Source organism: Bos grunniens, chromosome 3 (genome assembly GCF_055505025.1).
Source record: "Bos grunniens cultivar Pamir isolate PY7600 chromosome 3, Bosgru_T2T1.0, whole genome shotgun sequence".
Lineage (NCBI taxonomy): Eukaryota > Metazoa > Chordata > Mammalia > Artiodactyla > Bovidae > Bos > Bos grunniens.
The window spans coordinates 117,872,851-117,898,030 of record NC_141167.1 but is presented as its reverse complement, the minus strand read 5'-3'; the positions used below and the strand labels follow the sequence as shown (position 1 = coordinate 117,898,030).

Here is a 25,180-nt window from a genome sequence, read left to right as displayed (position 1 = left end):
TTTGGCTAGAATCCCAGAGCTAAAAAGATGCTAGATTCAGAAACACAAACTCCTCCTTTTATAGGTGATGAAACTAAAGTCACTAGAAGCAAAGTAATTTTAGGTCAAGGATAACTAAAATGACTTGGTCTTAGAGCTGCTTAGTAGCAAAGTTGAGACTAGGACCTAGGTTGGCTGAGTTCCAAGTAACAGCATCTCTGCTTAAATCCTCTAGACTCATGTCTGGCCAAGTAGAGGGTATAGTCCTGACAACGGACCACAGGGTCCCTTAGTTACTGCACCTATTTCTGTCCCTTTCGCTCTCTCTGCTACAGGCAGGCTGGCCTGGGCATTGTTTCATGAAATATCAGGCAAGCTCCTCCCTCAGGACCTTTGAAAATGCTGTATCTGCTTGGATTGCTTTTGACCCAGATATCCACGTGGCTTGCTGCCTCATCTCCTTCAGGTCTTGTTCAAATGTCCCCTTTTTAGTGAGGCCTCCCCAGCCATCCCAGTTAAAGTTACCTGCTCCCGCTGCCTGCCCCAGCCAAACACTCATTCTCTCCTTCCTCTGCTAACTTTTCTCTTTAGCGCTTATTACTAACATTCACTAATAGCTTACTTATTCATTTTTTTGTTTATGTATCTCTCCTTTATTATGCCCTGTGCTCTCAGAGAGAAGGTTTTTTTTTTTTTTTTTTTTTTTAACTGCTTCATTTGATTATCTATTCATGATACTTAGCACATATATACACAGTATATCATGGGAAATGCCAGGAGGGATGACTCACAAGCTGGAATCGAGATTACTGGGAGAAATACCAACAACCTCAGAGACGCAGATGCTAACACTCCAATGGCAGAAAGTGAAGAGGAACTAAAGGGCCTCTTGATGAGGGTGAAAGAGGAGAGTGAAAAAGCTGGCTTAAAACTTAACATTCAAAAAACTAAGATCATGATATTAGGTCCCATCACTTCATGGCAGACAGATGGGGAAAAGTGGAAACAGTGACAGATTTTATTTTCTTGGGGCTCCAAAAATCAATGTGCTATCAAATTGTGGTGCTGGATAAGACTCTTGAGAGTCCCTTGGATAGCACGGAGATCAAAGAAGTCAATCCTAAAGGAAATCAACCTTAAATATTCATTGGAAGGACACGCTGAAGCAGCAACTCCAATGCTTTGGCCACCTGATACAAAGAGCAAACTCACTGGAAAAGACCCTGATGCTGGGAAAGACTGAGGGCAAGAGGAGAAGAGGGAGGCAGAATGTGAGATACTTGGATAGCATCACTGACTCAATTAACATGAGTCTGAGCAAACTCAGGGACACAGCGAGGGACGGGGAAGCCTGGCATGCTGTATAGTCCATGGGGTCACAAAGAGTCAGACGTGCCTGAGCAGCTGAACAACAACCACAAATGGCATATAGACAGTGCTTAGTGGATGCTTGTTAAATGAGTGACAGTGCTGACTGGGACAGAAACCAAAGCCCAGGAGTGTCATTGCAAGATTCAAGGACATGTGAGCCAATGGCCAGAGAGGTAGCCATATTCTGGTCCTCACGTCTTTCCTGGAAGCCTGCCAGAGGCACCTGGAGCCAAATCTTAGAAGTCACCGCCCCCCTCCTTCTGGCCTGCTGCCAGGGTCCCTAACAAGCACAGCAGAAGGCAGCAGATGGATCTCATGGGGTTTTAACGATGGATTTAAAATTGTAAACTTCGGATTTTTCAGTAGAGTCAAGGCCCCATGGACCACCTCATCAACTGTCACATAGCATCTAAATAAACCTCAGCAGATGAATCAAATATCTGGGGCTGACTGGGGCAGGGCATCCCTGAAATAATATTTCAGTTCAGTTCAGTTCAGTCACTCAGTCATGTCCGACTCTTTGAGACCCCATGAATCACAGCATGCCAGGCCTCCCTGTCCATCACCAGCTCCCAGAGTTCACTCAGACTCATGTCCATCGAGTCAGTGATGCCATTCAGCCATCTCATCCTCTGTCGTCCCCTTCTCCTCCTGCCCCCAATCCCTCTCAGCATCAGAATCTTCTCCAATGAGTCAGCTCTTCGCATGAGGTGGCCAAAGTACTGGAGTTTCAGCTTTAGCATCATTCCTTCCAAAGAACACCCAGGACCGATCTCCTTTGAATGGACTGGTTGGACCTCCTTTCAGTCTAAGAGACTCTCAAGAGTCTTCTCCAATACCACAGTTCAAAAGCATCAATTCTTCGGCACTCAGCTTTCTTCACAGTCCAACTCTCACATCCATACATGACCACTGGAAAAATAATACTTAGGTTCTGTTAAAGTGTAAACTCATTGTTAATCCATGTCAGAGGCAAGAATCAACATTCAAACTGTCAGAGGCCTATTTGCTGATGGCTGGGAGAACCCTTGTCACCTGCCAGTGAGTGTCCCCAAGCGCTTAGAGAGCCACTGACATGGATGAGCGACGTGTGGTGTTCGGACAGTGGTGAAATGGTTCCCCACCCTGGAGCCAATCTGTATCCTGCTCCGTGCCTGGCTCCTGGCTGAGCATCACCTGAGGGAGGCGGGAGCCGACCTCAACCACTGTCAGGGCCTCCGTTTGCGAGCGCAGACCTTCCGTACGAGCCTCTCATCAACTCCCGTGCACTGAGAATTCTTCAAGGGCCAAAGAAACACAGGACCGAGAATTTCTTCATGCCCAGTGACACAGGTCCAGGCGCTCCCAGGCGTTTTCCGATCCAAAGTGCCATGTGGTCCTCCCTCTGGCCCCTCCCATCCCGTGGACTATGTTACTCACATGGTCACAGGGATCACAGGAGGTCTTGCTGTCTCCACCCTTCTTACACCCCATGTAGGGGTTACTGTGGATGGGGCAACCCTGTAAACCCAGGTCCAAACATCAATTCAGAATAAGAAGATTTTCCAGTAAAGGCTTGAACCCTTAACCATGGAACACGTTACACTTTAACAGTCCCTCCCAGCCCCCCAGCTGTCAGGATGAAAGGAGAATGATCTTACTTGGTCCTGGGACTCTCAAAGACCTTTTTGCCCCGAAGAGCTGCTCTGAAACCTGGCTCCTTCAAGGGAAGTAAGGACAACTTCATGAGGACACTCGTTATGAAAGTGGCCTCCCTCAGAAGTCACCTCTGACTCTGGTCAAGCAGGAAAGTATCAGCCAGTTTCTTAAGCTGCTGTCGTACACAAGAGAAAATCTGCAGCTGACTCTGAGACCATCTCTTCTTTCTCTCTCTCCATATTCTCTTCTTTCTCTAGCACGGAATGCTTGGGGCCCACCTGAGACCTAACATTTGTCTATTTTGAGAATAGATGAGTATTTATTAGAATTAAACAGCTGGGAGCCCTGTGATATTTAGACGGGTATTAGGAGGAGTGTATAAGAAGAAGATAATGCTGGGTCTTTTTTTTCTGTAAACCAGTCTGGGCTTAGTTACTGAGGGGATTTCTTGAGTCTCCTGTGAGAGCCAGATACAGTTAATTTCCTGCAAAAGCAGCGGGCTGGGCCACGCTGATATTGCAGTGTTATTTAGAATAGAAAGGTCAGGCCTGAGATTGAATAATCATTGACAAGAAATCCATGGGGGATAGGAAGCAGTTGGTGATCAGTGACTGAAACCTGGCCTGACTCCACCCCTCCTTCTTTTCCTTCTCGGGATCTGGCTGATCCGGGGCTTTGTTTAGCATTCTTCTCTGGAAAATGTTTCTTGAACCCTCAGAGCTAATGGGCATGGTGTGTGGAGACAGGGAACAAGACAGGCTTTGGGCAGCATTCCAGATGGGATGCTCGACCTTCCACACTTGATGTGCCTGAGCTGGGCTCACCCTTTGCCCCAGGCACCTGCGTGTGAATTTTCAAATTACAAATGGTAGCTTTCTCCTCAGTACTTAGAAGCACTTGGAACCTCAGTAGGACATTTTTCTCTGCCTGGTCTCTGAGACAGAGTCTCTGTAGCTCAGCCTCCCAGCATGCCCCCAGTGTGAAGTCAAATGTGGGATGTTGGGCAAGCTCACTGGGCAACCTGACGGATGGAGGACCAGCTGTGTGTCACGCATGCGCTGTGCCCTTTGAAAAAGAGTGTCTCGTGAATCCTGACAGCCCTGAGATCCCTGCTTTACAGGTGAAGAGAAAGGCTCAGGAGGCTCGGAGAGGTTGAATAATGTGCTCATGATCTCGCAGCTCTTAAGCAGCAGAACAAAGCTTTTAAACCTAGGGCTTTCCAGGTGCCAAGTATGTGCTCTTTGTCTGTCTCATGCTGTCTCATAAATTTCCTATTCTCCATTTAGACTCCTTCTCTGGTGCTGCCTTCCTTCTCTTTAATCCAGTCACCCTAGAGCAGTCCTCAGAAATTCTGATTTTCAATAAAAATTTCTCTCTTGTTGAAAACCATCAGGAGTCGCCATATCAGAGACCAGATCCCACATATTGGATGGCAAGAGGTGGGGTCCAGCTTGGAAAGGGGAGAAATGGGCAAGGGGATTTCTGTGGTGCCTTTTGAAACTCAGATGTCATCCAAGTTACTTCTTTTAAAATTCAATTAATTTCTTCAAACTTATTTTGGAATGATTCTTCAAAGCATAGTCACTTGTTTAACTTGAGAACCTTAAGGGCATAAATAATATTGACAAAATAATCAAGGTGTGACCCACGACTTATCAGTTACAAGTTAATAACTATGGTTAAAGTTATTCTGAGTGTCATGAGTGGAGCCAGGTAAGGGTTAGTGTCCATGGTTCTGGTTAGAATGAGGTCAGGATTGAGGTTACATCTTTGTGGGTAGCTCACAATCTAAATAAGATTATCAACAGGGAAAGTCATTCGAAGAAACTGCAGGGCACAGTGGGACACATTTGATCTGCTGCAGCCCTGTGTTGTCACGGAGTGTTCTGGCATCTGGTGCTTTCTGAGACTTCATGGCTGGGCAACAGGAAGGAGTATTGGATACTGGACTGGGGAATAGAAGGAGGCTGGACCAACAGACTGTCTTCCATGGTTGCCCACCCTGGAAAAGAGGCTTGAGTATCTTTAAGTATGAAGTTCCTAGTGGATGATTAGATGACCTGAGTTATCTCTTTTCCCCCAGATTATGGAAATTCACCTCCTTCCCTGAGATGCAAGTTGATCACTATTGTCAAACTAGTTACAGAATAATGAATAGAGACATTTGTTTGGCTTTTACAAAATTTAAAATTTTGATTAAGGAAAATAATATTCATTTTTAAGGACCAGGATCTAGTGGTTAGTATTTGGACTACAGGCTAGAAGTCCTGAGTTTTATATCTAGATAGGACTACACATTTCAATTGTTTGAAAGAATTGAGGTAGCTTTGTGCCTTGAGTCCATTTCCTAATGCCATAGAAAGTGCAAGGACTTGCCATGGGCTAGGGAGTGTTTAAAATGTGAGTTCTTTAGCCCAGAAAAATATCTGCTGTTACTTACTACCACCTTCTGTTCCTGCTTCAAGTCACACTCCTAGGCCAGAACCACTTCCTTCTTGCCACCTGTACCTGCATTCTGAAATGAGACCCGGAGAGCAAGAGCATGCATATTCTGGAAGAAAAAGAAGATGTATGGGAGAGTGCTCAACAGTCCAGACACCGAAGCCTGACTGCTGAAGTTTAAACCTGGCTCCTTCACTCTGTAGTTTTAAACTTCCAGGAAATTTGTTCAACGTCTCTGTGCTTTGGTTTCTTCATTTGTAATGGATATTATGATAGTACTTATCTAGCTTTGTTGAGACACTTAAAGAAGCGTATGTATCCCTTAGAACTCTGCCTGGCCCGTCAGAAGCACAGCAAGGCGGACACCTGTCTCCAGCTGCCTGTCATACAAACATACCTTCAAAGCGCCCCTTCCAGCACCGAGCCCCCCAGCACACAGAAGAATTGCTTATGGGTCATTTGTGGTGATTCGTCACCTGTCTGGTTCAGGTAGGCGCTGCAGGCTCCTAGGACCTTAGTCCGAGAGCTTCCACTGGATGTGGTTCCACAAGCAAACCATGAGAGGTGACTTTGAGATTGCTTTAGGGCAGCACAAACCCATTCATTCATTCACTCAACAATTACTTGTTGAGAACCTCCTAGGAGCCAGTACTACCTTGGGCAATTCACTCCACAGTTCCTGCCTCTCAATTTCAGAATGAGTATCATAACACCTGCTCAGGCTCCAAAGGCTTGTGTCAGCACACCTTATAAAGTGCTAGACAAGTTGGTGTTGCCAATATTATAACCATGATAACCGTCACTCTTTCCAGGATAGTGGCCCTGCTGCCAGCAGGTGGCAATCCCTCTGGTGCAGAGTGGCATTTGATCAGATGCGTGACCTCAGGAACACGGGTGCCTGGGCACCATCTGGCATTCTCTTTGCCTTTGATTTATCAGTGCAGAGCTCTCCCTGTGCAGCACCATCAACATGAGTTTGGTGACACCTTTACTGCCTGGCACAGTGTAGAGCAGTGATGATCTTACGCATTCGAGGACAAAGTGCAGAGACACCTGTTTATTGGGCTAGAAAAGGCCACAGGCGCTGCCCGGGACAATGTGGGCATTCCAGCTCCCCAGGGATAGGTCAGGCTGAGCAGAACAGCCAAGGTCAGTTCATGGTGGGGGTGGGGAGTCGGTATGTTTCGCGTGTTTCTGCAACCTCTCCCCACTCCCTTTCCCAGTTTGCTCTGGTGACAGCCACCCCTGAAGTTTATAGGTATCATTACCTATGAAAAATCTGTTCTGTCTGAAGACAGTCGGGGGTGGGGATGGGTGGCAGATTGCAATTTAATGATCAGATTAAAATATGCTAAAGCAAACAAATAAATAAATAAAGAGCCCAGCCGCCTGGATGGAGCACCACAATTCATTCCGTGGGCAACAGAGACCGGGGCTCCAGAGACCAGCTCATAATTCACCCATAGGCAGGTTTAGTAGCCTGTTACTGTATGACCACAAGGAGAAACAACCCTCCAAGAAAGATTTACACTGAATGGCACTGGAAACTGAAGGGCTAGGGGCTGGGAGAAAAGAGATGGGAAAGTAACAGCGGTGCTAATCACGGGGGCAGAATGGGTGTTCCAGTTTTCAGTGGCAATGTGGCTCCTCCTCTTCCAGTCTCCCCGGCCCCTCCACAGCTCACCTGCTAGAGTCAACGCCACTCCGCGGCACTGAAACGCAATGTGCTGAGACCACGTCCTGTAATGTGGGGTCGTGTTTCTGTTTCTACCCATCTCCCCACCTGTGATCTCAGGAGGGATGAGCATGTAAATTGTTCCTCTGTTATCCTCACTTTTAGATGCCAAAATGCTGCTCCATAGGTCAGTGCTGGAAGGCTGAAGGAATGAGCTATTACTCTTCAGAGCTTGGGTTCCTTGCTGAGGACCTCCTTAGCGGGGCCCCCTGGAGCAGAGAGCAGGGAGGTGGAGAGCACGGCGGCCAGGCCCCTTGTGATCCTCCCACGTCTACCTCCCTGTGCTCCCTGTCTTCCTTGGGGACCTTCTCTTGGTCTTTCTGGTCTGTGCCTGACAGGCTCCCTCTTCCAAGACAACTTCTATGTACCTGCTGTTCCCCTTGCCTAGATTCCTCCTCTCATCCATCATTACAGTTAACTAATTTTCCAGTTTGCAGCCCAATAAGCCTCCAGAAAACATCGCTGACCCCCTTGACTGATTCAATTCTCTTTATTATGAATTCTCAGAATCATCTATCTTTTTTCTCATTACTTATCAAGTTGCAGATGTACACCTATCTCTGTGCATAATGAATTGATGCTAAACACCTCCACTAGTAAGCATCTTGACAGTAGAGACTAGGTATTTTTATTTTTGCTTGTCATCTCCAGTATCCACAACAATGCCTGGTGCACAGTAGGTTCTCAGGAAACACTGATTGGAGGAACAGGGCTTATCCTTAGGGATCTCATTATCCTGCATGCAGTGGTCATCACTGCAGCTTCCTGCCCCTACCATATCCTATGACTCCATGACGCACCACCCTTCACCCTCCACTGAAACATTTACAGTTATAATAACAGCTCGTCTCCACCAAGCTAGAATGTGAAAACTGATTAGGGCAGCTCCCCACCAGGGCTCAACATGGTTGTGGATTGCTGTTGTGTCTGAAGGGATAGGAAAAAGGGTACAGAGATCTGAGATAATCATTCATTTCCCACCTTGGGGAAAAGTCTTTTTTTTTGTTGTTCACACTCAGCAAATGATGCTCTTGTACCAATAACAAATGTCAAATGCTCTTCCTGGGACTTGGGGGAGACAGAACATTAGCAAAGGAGGAGCAATTCAGTGAAAAGGACAGAATTTCTGTTTAAGGATTGAAAAGCCAAGTAACAAATGTCACCAAAAGGCTCTGGGGAGACAGCTTTGCATCAACCACCAGTACTATGGAAAAAATAAATATATCTATGGCCGCCTTTAATCATCTGGCACTCCCCACTGCCTGGACTCTTCCACAGGGTCTCCCTCTCTCACAGAAAGATCCTTAGCTCTCAGCTCTGCAGCACATGTGTGCAGGTGTGTTGTTGGACCAGAACTGGGGAAATAAGCAGGGGAGGCTGTCAGAGCAACAGCCCAGACTATACCCTGTGACTCCTAAAACAGCACTGCAAGTTAGGAGGCCAGCCACAGGGACTTGGTTTCTGGTCGTTTTCTTAGTTCCCTTATTTGTTTGACAGCTATGAGTGAAACTCCATGGTAAGTATGGGAACAGTTAGTTGTTCAGTCTCCTGTACTAGATTGTAATTGGGATAGCAATTTATTCACCTTTTGATTCCCCCTGAATAAAAGTGCTTGGGAACCAAATTGGAATGGACATGTTCTTAATGCAGAAGGGAGGCAGAAGGAACCGATAAATTGCAATACGACTTGATGAGTGCCACAAGAGAGGCATAGGCAGGGTGCTGTAGGGACAACAGTCCTCCCTGGGAACTCTGGAGGTGGTGTCAGGGGCACTGAGCCTTGAAATATGGGAAGGAGGAGAAGGCGGCGACAGAGGATGAGACGGTTGGGTGGCATCACAGACTCAATGCACGTGAATTCGAACAAACTCCAGGAGATAGTGGAGTGAAGAGCCTGGCATGCAGTCCGTGGGGTCGCAGAGTCAGATACGACTCTGCAACAGAGACACTAACTCTGCAACTTAGCAACGGAACAACAACAAACTCTAGCAGGGAGAAAGTCATTTCCAACAAAAAATGCACGTACAAATGCAGGTCCTAGGAAACGCACTGGATTTTTATTTACACTAGGTTTTCTCAGAGTCCTTGCCACCATCCTCTCTTGCCCCAAATACGCCAATTGTTTTCTAACCGGCTTCACTATTTCCAATCTGATTTTCCTTTTGTCTACTTACAACACCGCTGCCAGTGGCATACTGTTAAAACTTAAAGTCTTATCATATTACTCCTCGCCCCAAGCCCTCTGAGGCTTCCAGTGAGGCCTCCAGGTTTATGCAAAGGAAGAGCCAAAATCCTTACCACATCCTCCAAGAGGCTCTGTATGTTCTGCCTTGCACTGTTCATTTTCTGACCGTATTACTCGATAATCTTCTCATTCTCTCTCGGATTCAACTACACTGGGCTACTTGCGATTCCTCAAAGCTGCCTGACGCGCTCTTGCCTCAGGGTCTTCTGCCTGGAATCATCTCAGATACCACAGTGGCTTCCTCCCTCCCCACCTTTAGCAGTTTGATCAAACTGATCTTTCTAGTCAGTCCTCTGGACCACTCTGTCTTGATTTTCAAAGCACTTCCATCATCCTTTCTTACTTTCCCCCAGCACTTACCACCATCCAACATACCTGGTGGCTCAGATGGTAAAGAATCCACCTGCAATGTGGGAGACCTGTGTTCAACCCCTGGGTTGGGAAGATCCCCTGAAGGAGAGCATGGCAAACTCAGTATTCTATGCCTGGAGAATCCCCATGGACAGAGGAGCCTGGCGTGCTGCAGTCCATGAGGTCACAAAGAGTTGGACAAGACTGAGCGACTAAGCACAGCACAGCACAACATACCATTCATCTTATTTATTTTGTCTCCTCTCTATTTTCCCCTCCCATGGGAGTCCTAGACTAGCAACCTGGCAGGCAGGGCAGAGTGTTTGTTCAGTGTTGGCCGAGTAAAGGATAAATGAATATGCTGTTGCTCAGTTGCTAAATTGTGTCTGACTCTTTGTGACCCTATGGACTATAGCATGCCAGGTTCCTCTGTACTCCACTATCTTCCAGAATTTTCTCAAACTCAGGTCTATTGAGTTGAGTGGGGGATGCTATCTAACCATCTCATCCTCTGCCGCTCCCTTCTCCTTTTGCATTCAGTCTCTCCCAGGATCCGGGTCTTTTTCAGTAACTCAGCTCTTCACATAACATGGTCAAAGTACTGGAGCTTCAGCTTCAGCAACAGTCCTTTCAATGAATATTCAGGATTGATTTCTTTTAGGATTGACTGATTTGACTCCTTGCTATCAAAGGGACTCTCAAGAGTCTTCTCCAGCATCACAGTCTGAAAGCATCAATTCTTTGGTGCTCAGCCTTCCTTATGGTCCAACTCTCACATCTGTACATCACTACTGGAAAAACCATAGCTTTGACGATATGGACCTTTGCTAGCCAAGTGAGGTCTCTGCTTTTTATTATGCTGTCTAGGTTAGCCATAGCTTTTATTCCAAGAAGCAAGTGTTTTTTTAATTTCCTGGATCCAGTCACCATATGCAGTGATTTTGGAGCCCAAGAAAATAAAATCTGTCCCTGTTTCCACTTTTTCCCATTCTACTGTCCATGAGTGATGGGACCTGATGCCATGATCTTAATAGTTTTTTGAAAGTTGAGTTTTAAGCCAGATTTTTCACTCTCCTCTTTCACCCTCATTAAGAGGCATTTTAGTTCCTCTTCGCTTTCTGCCATCAGAGTGGTATCATCTGAGGTTGTTGATATTTCTCCTGGCAATCTTGATTTCAGTTTGTGATTCATCCAGCCCAGTATTTCACATGATGTATTCTGCATAGAAGTTAAATAAGCAGGGCAACAATATACAGCATTGACATACTCCTTTCCCAATTTTGAACCAGCTTGTTGCTCTATGTCCGGTTCTAACTGTTGCTTCTTGACCTGCATGCAATTTTGTCAGGAGGCAGGTGAGGTTGTCTGGAATTACTACCTCTTTAAGAATTTTCCACAGTTTGTTGTGATCCACACAGTTAAAGTCTTTAGCATAGTCAATGAAGCAGAAGTAGATGCTTTTCTGGAATTCCTTTGCTTTTTCTATGACCCATTGAATATTGGCAATTTCATCTCTGGTTCCCCTGCCTCCTCAAAACCCAGCTTGTACATCTGGAAGTTTTCGGTTCATGTACTGTTGAAGCCTAGCTTAAAGGACTTTGAGCATTACCTTGCTAGCATGTGAAATAAGTGCAGTTGTATGGTAGTTTGAACATTCTTTGGCATTGCTCTTCTTTGGGACTGGGATGAAAACTGATCCATTCCTGTGGCCACTGCTGAGTTTTTCAGATTTGCTGACATATTGAGTGCAGCAGTATCTTTTAGGATTTTAAGTAACTTAGCGCAATTCCATAACCTCCACTAGCTTTGTTCTTTCCTATTCTTTTTTCCCCTCTATTTCTTTGCATTGTTCACTTAAGAAGGCTTTCTTATCTCTCCTTGCTATTCTCTGGAACTCTGCATTCCGTTGGGTGTATCTTTCCCTCTCTCCTTTGCCTTTCACTTCTCTTCTTTTCTCGGCTGTTTGTAAAGCCTCCTTAGACAACCACTTTGCCTTGTTGCATCTTTTTCTTGGGGATGGTTTGGTCACCACCTCCTTTACAATGTTACAAACCTCCGTCCATAGTTCTTCAGGCAGTCTGTCTACCAGATCTAATCCCTTGAATCTACTGTCACCTCCACTGTAGAATCATAAGATATTTGAAAAAATCCAAAAATAATTAGACAGCTTTAAATGAATCACTGACTTCATGTTAAGAGTGAAGTTGGCAGAGCCGCTCTTAACCAAATCTGTGAGGTCATGCCATGGGCATTTGTCTTTATCCTTGCCGCGTGCTTCAAGACCTTATCTCTCTTCAGCACTCCCTCCCTTTTTTTGGCCAGGCCAGCAGTTTGCAGCATCTTAGTTCCCTGACCAGGGATTGAACCCATGTACCCTGCAATGGAAGGGTGGAGTCCTAACCACTGGAGGGCCGGGGAAGTCCCCACACCCTCTTTTCTGCCCTCTTACTACCCAAATGCCAGGGAGCTTATTTTGGGGGCGGGTAGTGTGACCTCCCTCCAGGGTCTTACTTGGCCTTGCTCTCGTCCTCTCTTTTTCTCCCCTCCACTCTTGCTGTGCTTTACTATTTCTTCTTTGATCTCTTTTCCTTTCTCTGTCCCATTCTCCTCTCCTTGCCGCCCGTTTTCTTTCTGCACCCTCCTCTTTATCTCTTCCTGCCCCTTCTCTCTACCCTCAGTTTCTCTGTCTTTTCTTATTTCTTCTCCTCCTCCTTCCCTCCATTCTTTCTCCCTCCCATCATTTCTCCCTTTGTCTGAGCACCTGTTAGGTGTGTAAGATGGTGCTCTAATAGTGTATGTGGGGAGATAAGACATTTAACAACATTTCAAGGCAGGGCCAAAGATACACACACTGGAGGATTTTTGGAGGAACAGATAACTCCAGGAAGGAGGAAGGTTTCCTAGAGGAATTGGACCTATGCTTAAAGAACAAGTATGTGGGGACTTCCCTAGTGGTCTTGTATTTAAGACTTTACCTTCCAATGAAGGGGGTATGGGTTTGATCCCTGGTCAAGGAGCTAAGATCCCGTGTGTCTCATGACCAAAAAACCCAATAAAATCACATTAAAAAAAAAAGACCAAGTGGGTCTGTGAATAAAGTAGGGCCATCATTTTAGGTGGTTGATATAATCACATCATGAGCGAAATTTGCAAAAAGGTTAAAAGAAAGTAAGAAGCTTGGAATCTGGGGAGGGGTACTACGAGAAGACCATTGGCTACAGCCATTTGTTCTTCTTTGAGTTTACAGGAAGAAGGAGGCTAGATTAATGAAAAACTCTCAGAATTATATTTTCTATCATTCTAATATTGTTTCTTTATCTCTCCAGAGCAACCTAAATTTATATACAGATGTTTCAAGAAAGCAGTTACTAACTGATCCGAGTGATCTGCTTCACTGGCATATTCCTAGCACACAGCTGCCAAGAGGTATTGGTTGAATTGGATGGAGCTGAATTCCTGTACAACTAGGGGAAGGGACAGTAACTATACTCCAAGCTTGGGAAGGCTTTAACTCAACATTATCATTGCTTCTGGGGGTTAGGGATGCCTGCCTAGCATCCTTCCACCTCTCCTTGAAGTTAGATGATTTAAAATAATGGGGTCGGTCATACATTTCCTCAGCAGCTTCTTGGGCTTCCTATTGCTCTATCCCTTGACGGGTTTAGTCGCTTCAAATCGTCCAGTAGCAAGAATGCTTTCATTCTAATCCACATCTGCTCCATCAGCCCAGCCTAATCCCATTTCCCTCTGGATCTGAGCTTTGTTCATGGACATCATAGTTTTAAAATCTTGCCCAAGCTTGTTAACTGATGAGTACAGTTGTTATTCACGAGCAAAGGCTTAGAGATTTGTGTCATTTTTGGTTTAACAATTTGTCTTATTGAAAAAGTCTTTCCAGTGGTAGTCCCACTAGACATTAAGATCCTTCTGAAGTATAGAGCCATTGTCAGCACACAGGAGGTGGTCAACTGCATGCTTGCTTACTGAAGAAATGTAAAGGTGGTCACACAGCCTGTGGCCTGTCTGGCAACTGTCTGTGATGTCTCAGGAGAGGAGCCCAGGGCACTTGCAGAATTCTCAGCAGAGATTTGCTGGTGCCACAGAGGAGGTATGGGCCAAGCAAGGAAAATCCCAAGGAGGGAATTGTACTGAAAAAGCAGTAATGTGCAGAGAGGTAAGACTGAAGACCCAGAAATAAAACAGCTGGGTTTATATCATTGTGGGTTTGCTCTCTGAGTTGGGAAGATCCCTTAGAGAAGGGAATGACTACCCACTCCAGGATTCTTGCCTGGAGAATTCCATGGACAGAGGAGCCTGGTGGGCTACAGTCCATGAGGTCACAAAAGAGACAGACACGACTCAGTGACTAAATCTTCCACTTTCACTATGCCATTGAAGGTCAAGATGCATGAACTAACTGATACAAACTTGGGTGCAGAAGACACTTGGTTAATGTGATGGATGAGGTCACAGTCTTTTGTTATCTGGCTATAGGGGCAGAGGGCTCTGTTTGAACTTCCAGGCCATGTGGACATGAGGAAGTCAGAGCTCTCCGAGGGTCTACACTCTGGTTTGTCTTCTTAGACATGCTTGGTGGGTGATTCAGACCAGATCTGCACAAAAAGGCTTTATTTTCAATTTGAGGTAAGAGCAGGGAGGTCTGCTGTATTCCCTAGGACAGTTTCCCAGAGCCCTGCATTTAGAGAGCAACTCAGCATCTGCTACTGCTAAGTGACTTCAGTCGTGTCTGACTTTGTGCGACCCCATAGACGGCAGCCCACCAGGTTCTCCTGTCCCTGGGATTCTCCAGGCAAGAACACTGGAGTGGGTCACCATTTCCTTCTCCAAACTCAGCATCTCTTTAACCATAAATAAAAATTCTTTTTTGTTGAAATAAGTTGAAGGTATACCACATGATGACTTGAGTATACTGTGAAATGATTCCCACAATAATTTTTAGTTAACATCCATCATCTCATAGACCTAAGGGGGGGAAAAAAACGGTTCGCTCCTCATGAAGAGAACTTTTAGGATCTAGTTACTTGGCAACTTTCAAATATACAGCATTGTTAACTGCAGTCATCCTGCTGTGAAAGTCTTGATTCTCATTCAACTACTGCTACTTGTACTGATTAACAAGAAACTAGAAACCCTTCAGCCTTCCATGTAGGTAAGTTCGGCCTGGAGGACTTGCAAAAAAAATCCCAAGGCATTTGGAGAGCAGAGTATCCCTCGAGGAAAGAGGTTGCATGCTGAAGCCATTCAAATAAGACATAAGAGCACATCACATCCTCTCACCCTGGAAAAGGATCAGAGAAGTTGGCATGTGGGAGACAAACTTAATGACCTCACAGTTCTGTCCAAGACCAACTCTGCTTATCTACTTCTAAACATCAACTTGTTTAAAAAAAAATCCTACATTTTCTTAAGATAGGAATACTGCAAAAGTGAGTGAGAAATGATGGAAGACACATTAATTGAGCCAGAGAGATAACAGGAATTTCCTCAGGAAGGACAAGATCTTAGTAGCCAGGCTAGACTGATATTAGAAAAAAGAAAGAAAGAAAAGAGAAAATATGCCCATAGCTAATAGCTCTTTACAGTGGAACTAGGGCAAAAGAGGACATCCTGATTGTTACTAGCTCAGGGATACAGATGCACCCGATAATCAGAAGTATAAATAATACTAATAATAAACATGCTTTTAGCACTTATGTGTATCAGGTGTTATTCTGAGTCATTTTTAGTTTTTTAAAATGGATGTTAAATTGGTATTTATCCCTGGTTCCTGATACAGAGCTCCTAAAACCCTCATATTTCCTAAGTGATAGGGGTGATAGGCGTATGTTTGGTTTGTGGGCTCCTTGATATCTTCAGGATGGGAACTGGTCAGAGAAAGACTAAGCCTTGATCAGAAAACTGAAGCTTTCAGCTCCAAATCCCAATCACCATGTAGGAAGAAGGGCTGGAGATTGAGAAAATCATCAATGGCCAATGATTTTATCAATTTAACCCATGCACTGATATTACCACTGCTGCTGCTGCTGCTAAGTTGCTTCAGTTGTGTCCGACTCTGTGCGACCCCATGGACTGCAGCCTACCAGGCTTCTCCATCCATGGGATTCTCCAGGCAAGAAAACTCACAAACACCTCTAAAGCCATAGCACTCACGTGCTGGGAGGGTGGGACAACCCAACTCTATGGAGTCAGAGGGTCTTGCACTCAGGTCCCTTTCAGACCTTCTCTTATGTACCTCTTCATCTCGATGATCATCTGTATCCTTTATGCTGCTGCTGCTAAGTCGCTTCAGTCGTGTCCGACTTTGTGCGACCCCAGAGATGGCAGCCCACCAGGCTCCCCAGTCCCTGGGATTCTCCAGGCAAGAACACTGGAGTGGGTCGCCATTTCCTTCTCCAACGCATGAAAGTGAAAAGTAAAGTGAAGTCGCTCAGTCGTGTCCGACCCTCAGCGACCCCATAGACTGCAGCCTACCAGGCTCCTCCATCCATGGGATTTTCCAGGCAAGAGTACTGGAGTGGGGTGCCATTGCCTTCTCTGGTATCCTTTATAATAAACCAGTAAATATAAGCTTAGTGACGTCCTGAGTTCTGTGAGCCACTCTAGCGAATGATCAAACCTGACATGGGGGTTGTGGGATTGCCTGATTTATAACTGGCCAATCAGAAGTGTGGGTGACCTGATGCTTGCTACTGGTGTCTGAAGTGAGGGCAGTCTTGTGGGACTGAGCCCTGAAGCCTGTGGGGTTTTGACACTAACCCTCAGTAGTTAGTGTCAGAGTTGAATAGAATTGTAGGACATCTATTGGAATGTTTGAGAATTGGTTGATATGAAATAAAAACCTCTCCTTTAGTGTCAGAGAGAACCTGACAGAGATTCAAGTTCATGTGGTCTGACTTTCAAGATCTCCATGAGCAAACTGCATGTATCCCTCACACCAAAGTTTCTAAGACTCACTGAAAGCTGCAGTTAGGGGGTAGGTAATGAAAGCAATTGGAGATGTTCCAGTGGGTGACTTTAAAGGTTTCACTAGGTGATACAAGGAAATGTGGACACATTTAAAAGGGAAAAATCAAGAAGATCCTGGTAAAATACTGCAAGAATTATTACTGAATTCCAGCACAGTAGTTAGTGTGTATAGGAATGCAGACATGTCCTGTGTTCTGAAACTGCAGCCCAGGGGATGGCCGGGGAGGGCAGGAACACACGCTGGGAAAACACCACCTCAGAGGGTGATGGAAAGATACCTCTCATAGAGTTGGACTCCTCAAAGGGATTAAAGGTGAGCAGAACCTGTCTGAACAATGGAAGCCTTGGACAGACCCAGAGCAGGCAAATTCTTTACCGTCTGAGCCACCAAAAAGGTACTGTAGCACTTGGTGCCTTTTATGATGTTCAGAGGTGCTCATTGTCAATACTGGTGAGTTTCACTGGACGGTGTGGTTGATTTTCATGAGAGAGATGGAATTTGGGCTTGGGGTGTCACCTGGACATAATGAATGGACCCTATGATTTATCCAGAGGAATCCAGAAGCATGAGATAAGCTGGGTCCCATGAGAATATGGGCTTCTCTTGTGGCTCAGCTGTTAAAGAATCTGCCTGCAATGCAGCAGACCTGAGTTTGATCCCTGGGTTGGGAACATCCCTGGAGGAGGAAACGGCAACCCACTCCAGTATTCTGGCCTGGAGAATTGCATGGACAAAGGAACCTGGCGAGTTACAAGCCATGGGATCATGAAGAGTCAGACACGACTGAGAGATTAACACACCCACACACATACAGGAGAATAAACAAGGTCAATGTTTCTCCCAAGCACGTGGCCCCTTACAACTCCTCTTGCCTACCTACCCTCACACTGCCCACAGTGGTCTGGGAAGTATACCTAAGGCTAGAAGCCAGAGATTGTGCCTCCCTGTGTCTGACTGGCTCAGACAGTAAATCCACGGCTCTCTTTGTCTAGTCACTGTTGGAATCTTCTGCAAGGCATGGGAGGAGCACAGCCTCACTCCTCTCCGGGCCTCTGGTACAAAGATGTAGGGTAAAGCACCTTCCTTGCCTCACCCAGCGACTTCCTAAGACTAAGCTCTTGTGCCATCCTTCATGCTGAATATTTCCAGAAAGGAGGCCATATTTTGGATAACAAAGGGTGGTTGGAACATTGGTGTCCGGCTTTATTGTTCAAGTAGGGGAGATCATGGAAGTCTACAAGGAGAAGCAGGTAGAAATCTATGGGGGAGGTGAGGGTGCGAAGTGCTGAGCGTATCAGATTTTGTGATTTTTAATGCTTTAGACTTCATCTGAAGTAACTGCTGGCCACTAGACCTGACCCTTCTAGAGAGTAATATACATGGGAGAGACTTTCCCAATGGCCAGGTAGGCTGCCTTGAGGAACAGCAGCTCTCCCTTCATAATGACCATGGGCTGAGTACTGAAGTCAGGAGTTTAGACAACAACCGAATGTGAAGATTGTTGAGGAGGTAGTACTGGGTGGCTCAGCTCTGGCCCCCGTTGTTATACCCCTTTGTGGGTCTTCTCTACTGAAGAGTAACAGAGCCAACCCTGGGATGTTACTGAAAATGTTTTTCTTGGGAGTCTGTCCTGTGCAGTAAAACAGCTCTGTGGACTTGCCTTTTCTCTAATTCTGGAGCACTAGGTGTGATGAGACGGCCGACTACTCAAGGAGTTTTTGTGTGCTGTTATTGCCAGGAAGCGGCTGCCTAGACAGGGACCACTTTTCCATCCTTCTGCCCACCCCTCAACTCTTGCATTTAGGAATATGAATGGAAGGGAGCTCTTGGTTAAGGCTTTCAAGAAGTGGTGACCCTTCTACACACTCTTTCCTTCCTGCAGGTCAGATGTGGAGGACTACAAATTCCTGCAGGCTGAAGGAACTGGATCCCCGAAGCACTGCATGAAGACAAGGCATCCTGACAAGGAATGTTTGTTGGGGGCTATTACCATTATTAGTGAGAAACAGATTTGTACTGAATTTGAGGCACCAGAGTCTTGGTCTACTACAACAGTTTAGTAGCACTCTTAAGTAATAAACTAGGTGGGTGGGCGAGGTTCACAATTCTCCAGGCAACTAAAGGACGGAGTGGTCTAACACTACCTTGTATACCCAAACTTCCATAAATGTGCTCCCATGTTTAGATTTGCAGAGGAGACATGAGGTCTCCATTTTGACTGCTGAACACTCTCCAAATCTACCTTGGCAAGCCAGCTTTATACTTTTGAGGCCACTGGGCCCTTAGCTTATCTGTTAAGAAAAATGATGATTTGATCCCCCCATGACGGTCCATTCTTTTCATCTGTTTTCTATTGATTAGAATCATGATAGGGATGAAAGGGTGAGTGATTGGCATTTTCAATATAGACCTGCCTCTCTGGGGCTTCGGGCAGAGCCTCCTGAAGCTTAAGGCGTTAAGAATGAGAAAATGATGCATGTGATGCCTCCAGAGGAACAATATGAGGAATGGCAGACAAGAAGCTGCATCCCATGCTATGCACAAAAAATGGTGTTAAGGGCCTGGAAGCAGACTTAGGTGTTGAAGGCTGAAGTGGTGATCCAGAGAGAATCCTCTGAGACATTAAACTCTGTAACAGACCACAACCCCAAAGGTCAGGGGCTCATTGCGAGTGTAGACAAACCACTGCAAGAGATGACCACACGGGATGGCAGACGTAGCACACGGCAGGCGTGTCTGCCCAGTGGAGTAGCGTCTGGCATACTTCTCAGAGCCTAGAACTGGGTGGTTCTTCTAACCTAGATTCATTCCTTCCCCTGCAGCATCTTTCTGGTACCACAATTTTCCTTATGACCAGATCAAAGCAGACCAAGAGAAGGAAAGGAAAGCCAGTGGACGACGGCTGTGACTCAGAAACTTGTAATTTATTATGGAACATCACCCTAACATTTTAACTGGTATTTGGCTGATAGCTGCTGATCACAGACAAGCAGACAAAATTGGGTGCTCTGCCTTCCTGCAGCACAGCTAATATTCACACGTAAAAAATCCTTCTTTCCTTCCTTCTCTCCCTCCCTTCCTTCCTTTGTGGGTGAGGTAAGTAACTCAATTTGTCCCACTGCAAATGCAGACTTTAAAATGATGAGGGCCACAGTTTAAATTATAATCCACATTAAACTAAATCATAGTTTGGGGAAAGAGAAGTTATCAGCAGGTAAGAAAATAAATTTACACCAAATACAAGTATATTTTTTTTTTTGCAACAAAAGAAACTATTTATTTGGAATATGCATTACCAGTACAAATTAGGAGACTGTAAAACCTACACCGTGTTAGTATCATTAGAGAACACAAAATTTCAGTTGGAATCAAAAGGGACAGAAGCCTGTGCTCTCACAGAAGCAGAAAAGCTTAAAATTTCAAAACCAAAACAGAGCAGAGCTTTGCAGGTTTATACTCTGAATAATAAGAACGGGGGAGGAGGAGTGGGAGAATAAAACCAACAACCAAAGGAAAGCACTTCAAAATAACTGAAAACGCCAAAGGAAAGAAAGGAATAAGAGAGAAAAGGGGAAAACATTGAATGTTTTATTAATTTTAACAAAAGGAAAAAAAAATGTTTACAAAAAATAAAAGAGTCCAGAAAGCTTTGAGCTAGGGATTGAAATCATATAGATGATGTGAAAAGTTCGTCATCATTGTTTTGTTATGACTTAAAAACAAGAGTGCATGCATTAGGGTAGAGACACTTCCTAAAGTGTTACTCACTTTTTTTGCTTAGGTTCTGGCTGCTTTCTGAATGCTTACTCATTTGAGGAATGAAAACCATTTAAATTAAGTTTCTCCAGATAACATCGCTTTCTTTTCTCCCCTAACTTAACAAAAACATTCCGAATCAAGCCAGTTTGACAATCTGCTTTAAGCAGCTGCCTAAATCAGAAGTTAGCGAGAGGTGCACTGCCCGTGAGACCAGCATAACCGCTCAGCACTGGGGCACAGCACTGAGTCTGGCTGAAAATACCTCCGGGCTGAACGGCTCTCGGGACAGCTTCCTGGATCTAGTCTCCTCAGCTAATGGTACACACCCCACCAGTGAAATGGTACACAATTTCACTCCTGTGAAATTCCTCTGGAAGAAAAAAATCCTCTCTAGTTGGAAAGGCTTTGTGGAAAGTTGTTATCAATCAGGAAGAAAGAAAAGAAAGCATTTTAATGTGACATTCACAATCAACCAAGGCAAAAACTTCTCCCTACAATATAAAAAGTTACCCTGGACCAATTCCTTGAAGTGTTAAAGGTCAAAAAAAGGAACTTCAAGTCTCTGCATTTGTTTTTTTCCCCAGGGACTTTGGAATGCCACAGTCCAGAATTACAGGTGAGTCATGTGACGTCATTGTGGGGCTTGTCTTTGAAGTCAACTGAATTCCGAAGCAAACAGAAGTACATGGAAACAGCCTATTCTACAAAGGTCATCTTTTCACATCACCTCGGATACATATTTAAGAAATAAAAACACCAAGATCATAATCCTGAAAATTAAAAAAGCACCCTCCCATAAACAAACCAAAAATAACACAATTTTTTTTTTTATAGTTTAAAGAGCAGGATAAAGAAAAGTAAAGAATTTATTTCTGGGTCTCAAAGTTAATAAACATAATAACATGTTAGGCTGTACCTATTATGCTCACTATTCCAAACTTTTTTTTTTTTTAGTTTACAAAATGAATTACTGTCACTTTTAAACATTGTGAAACAGGAAATGGATGTGCACAACTCGACACTTTTCTAGCATTCTTGAACTAATTCACAAATGCAAGAAAATAAAAGAAAAATGGGGGAAATGGTGAATGTAGGTAGTTGGGTGTTGAAAACTAATGCAGGAATGATGTGCATTGTCACAGAAAGAAGAGGGGAAATTCCCCATCCTGTTTTGCGTGCTAAGAGGGTCATTTTTAAAATTTTTATTATAAACACTATTAAATTCAGACCGCTTTTTTGGTTTTTTTTTTCTTTATCTGAATATACAAGAACATTCATTATCAAATGTTCATCATCAATACTACAAAGAACGAGACACAAGTCGCAAGAAACAATGGAAAATGTTAATAAAGCTGAAAGAATCGTTGAGTATTTTTTTGTTTTTTTTTTAAGTTTTTTTTTTTAAATTTGAGTTTCTGTAGTTTCATCTTTTTTTGGTATCGAAGTCAGGTTTTTCTGGGCAGAAAAATAAAACTCAGAAGGCAAGGGGGGCAAGGAAAGATACGTGAGAAAAGGCAACTGGCAAATAAAAAACACTACCACAGCAAAAAAAAAAAAAAAACGTAAAGAAGGTGCCACTTGGCAAAACTACTGCACAGGAGTCAATTCCACACCAGGGGGAGGAGTTAGGGATGAAAAGAAGGGTGTGATGAAGAGTCACAAGGTGGGCAAGCCTTAGGGCGAGTTTTACTTCTCAGGGGAAGTCGGCTGCGGGGAAAACGGGGTACTCCCACTTCCATCAGAAAATGAAGGAATCTTGGGGCACATTTTGGTATCTGTATGACTGACCTAGTAAGAATTCCCAGGGAACTGTATTTTCAGAGGCACGCTCTTTCCATACCCATCCTTCCGCGGTCAGCGTTCTCATGCCTCCCTTAATACAAAAAGAGCTGGTGGCCGCCATGTCCGATGTGATCATGGGTGAGGAGGGGAAGGTAAAGAGCGCCGTCTGACGAGCTGGGCAGGGACGACACAGTGAGGGGTGAGCGTCAGTGCAAACTACTGCAGGGAGAGAAACTGCCTGTGCAAAGGTGGCACCACTCTGATCTCTTTCATCAGCTTAAAATGGTGATCATTCAAACCAAATCTGCAATCATCCTTCCTGTTTCCAAGAGAACCCTTTTGTGTCTCTTAAGTGCTTTGCCTCAAGTCAAGGGGATGCAATCCTACCGTATGCCTGTGTGGGTAGTTTCAATAGATCCCTGTCACTCAGACCAAGTTCTTCTCTGGTTCTAATCACTGTAGAATGGTCACAAGATGGTTCCTTCCAGGAAGCCTCTTTATCAAGCTCTGTTCTGATTATGGCACAGGTTAGAAGACACAGTCTTCCTACTCCTCTTAGCCATCCAGGTATGATGCCATCTTGCCAAATATTTACTTTTTGCACTTCCTTCAAATACACATACCTTCTGCTTGCTTTCCCCTACCTCCCAACACCCACACACAGGAGCATTTTCTAATCATTACCGTAGTGCCATGCAGAATGTCCATGACCTTGTTAGCTGGTCATCCCCACCCCTCAGGGCTTTATACCTCTCCCAGAGGCTTTCTCAAACACAGCAGATGCAACAGGGGACTAAGTGCTTATGAGGCCACATGTTGGATTCTAGTACAAGCTAAGAGAACCAGATCACATTTTTCCAATTTAGAAACTTATCTCTATTCTAAGAAACCAGCCAGGCCTAAACAAACAAAGAGAAGCAACAACACTGACTCTGCTCTTTGTCCTCAAGGTGACGACCTCAGGCATTACTGCTAATCGAAAGTTACAACAGGAAAACCATGTATCCTCCCAACAGGGCATGGGCCAGTTTATCTTAGGGAAGCTACTTCCCCTGACTTCACAATTATATATTGGGTATGAATGAAATCAATTTCTTCAGTCTCTTGGTGAGCCAGGCATAACCCCCATTTTACAGATGAAGAAAATGAGGCACCAGGAGATCTGAATACTTCCCATTTAACCAAGTAACAGAGCTGCCATCTTTTCTTCTGGCACAGTTGGCTACGAAGTTCAGGTAAAATTAGAAAACAGTGTAATAGTACATACTCCTCACTCTTAGATATTCCCAGGGAATAAAAATCACAAATGATTTAACCAAAAGCACGACCTCCCTGTTCCCCATCACTCTCAGGTCTTCTGCATAAGTAAACAAAAAGTTTGTCTCAGCCATCTTCTTAAACAACTTTCTCCTCCAGGACAAGAATGTGGTGCCATATGACACTTTGGATAATTAATGCACTGTCCCTAACACAAACACAAAAACGAAACAGAACCAAATCCACTGCAGACACTGGAAGTACTGTGTGTGGCTCCCCAAGAGCTCCAGAGGCGGTGGGAACGCCAACGGTTTAGGAAACTAACCTTCACCGTGTTCAAGTCCTGTGTATGTCATTCTGGTGTGTGCATGCTGGGGGCCCGGAAGCCCCAGGCACATATGCTTCTCTATGTCAGTGACCTTCACTCAGAGTGGTTGTATTGCTCTCCTGCGCTCACAAGGTGTAATGTTATGGTTACTAACATAGGTATTCATATGTGGCATGTGACTGATTTGGGGCAAGTGAATGTGTGTCTGTGCACGGGTCTACATGTTCGTATGCCTGTGTGTGTGGGGGGAGGGGTGGGATAAGGTGAAGGGTTGCAGGATAAGAGCCTTCCGCTCCTTAGGGATGCGTTCACCACCATGCCTAACTCAGACCTGGTTCTGTAGTAGGCGCTGAACATTGCTTAAAGCATGGTCTCCAAAGACTGTGCCTCTTGAGACCAAGAGCTGTCATTGGAAAGATGCAAAAGCCTCTAAGAATCCTGCCCTTCTTGCTCCTCAAGCCCTCTTTTGCTACCTGACTTCCTGCCTGGGAATCAACCTGGTGGGGGTAAAACCAGAAACTGTGGCACTTGCAGAAGCCCAGCAGTGACAGCCCCCAGTGAATACCTGGGGCGAGAAGGAAGAGGAGGAATTGTGTCCTAAGCAGTACTGTCCTCAGGGAAGGAAGAGCAAGAAGAGGCAGGGTGGCCTGGAACGAGCAGGGCAACGTGGCGTATTCCTGCCAAGAGGTAGTGAGAGTAAACGAGAGAAACAGAGAAGGGCTGCCCATTAGCAGAGGGAGGGAGGGACCAAGGGAGGGAAATCTGGCTCCTCAGACCACCAGCAGGAAAATATACAAATGCTTTTATTACGCTCTTTGTGTTTTCCTCTTTAAATTCCTAGAATTGTTGAAAATATCCTTCAGGGATGTAAGAGAGGGCAGGGACCCAGGGAGTCTAGGACAGAGGGAAAGGGGCGGGGAAGATGACGGATACCAGGCTAACAGCTGGAGGCAGGGAAGGGTGGCTTCTACCCAGAAAAAAAAAGGGGGGGAAGAGAGTATAAAGAAGTGTCCAGATTGGCTGAAATAGCATCCCAAAGAAGAGAAGAGAAGGAGACTCTTATTGTGTTTGCTGATTGCTTCGACCTCCAGTCTGACCGCTTCAGCGTTGAGAAACCCTCCCTCCTGGCCCTGCCTCGACTGGAGCACAGGGTCAGCCGGGATGCGACTGCTGGGAGATCAGTTGGAGGTATCAGAGTGAACACTGCCAGGGCCTTCTGTAGGGGAGGTCACTGATGAAGGGGTAGTAGCATCCTGCCAACCTCCATTAGCCTAGAAGGGAAAAAGGGAGAGAAGTCAGTCCTCT

The 25,180-nt window shown here is 45.1% G+C and overlaps 1 protein-coding gene across 4 annotated transcripts in view; it reads right to left on the bottom strand.

Annotated features, from left to right (window-relative positions):
* Positions 1-25,180, bottom strand: part of PBX1 (PBX homeobox 1) — a 334,444-nt gene that overhangs the window by 16,584 nt on the left and 292,680 nt on the right. For 2 of the 4 annotated variants that reach the window (XM_086394560.1, XM_086394562.1), the window contains one exon: positions 19,998-25,146. The exons of the other annotated variants lie outside the window; for them this stretch is intronic. In XM_086394560.1, coding sequence (XP_086250686.1) covers positions 25,054-25,146 — 93 coding nt within the window. In that variant the 3' untranslated portion in view covers positions 19,998-25,053. Of the gene's footprint in view, positions 1-19,997; positions 25,147-25,180 lie in introns of those variants that run through there. 4 annotated transcript variants of the gene reach the window in all.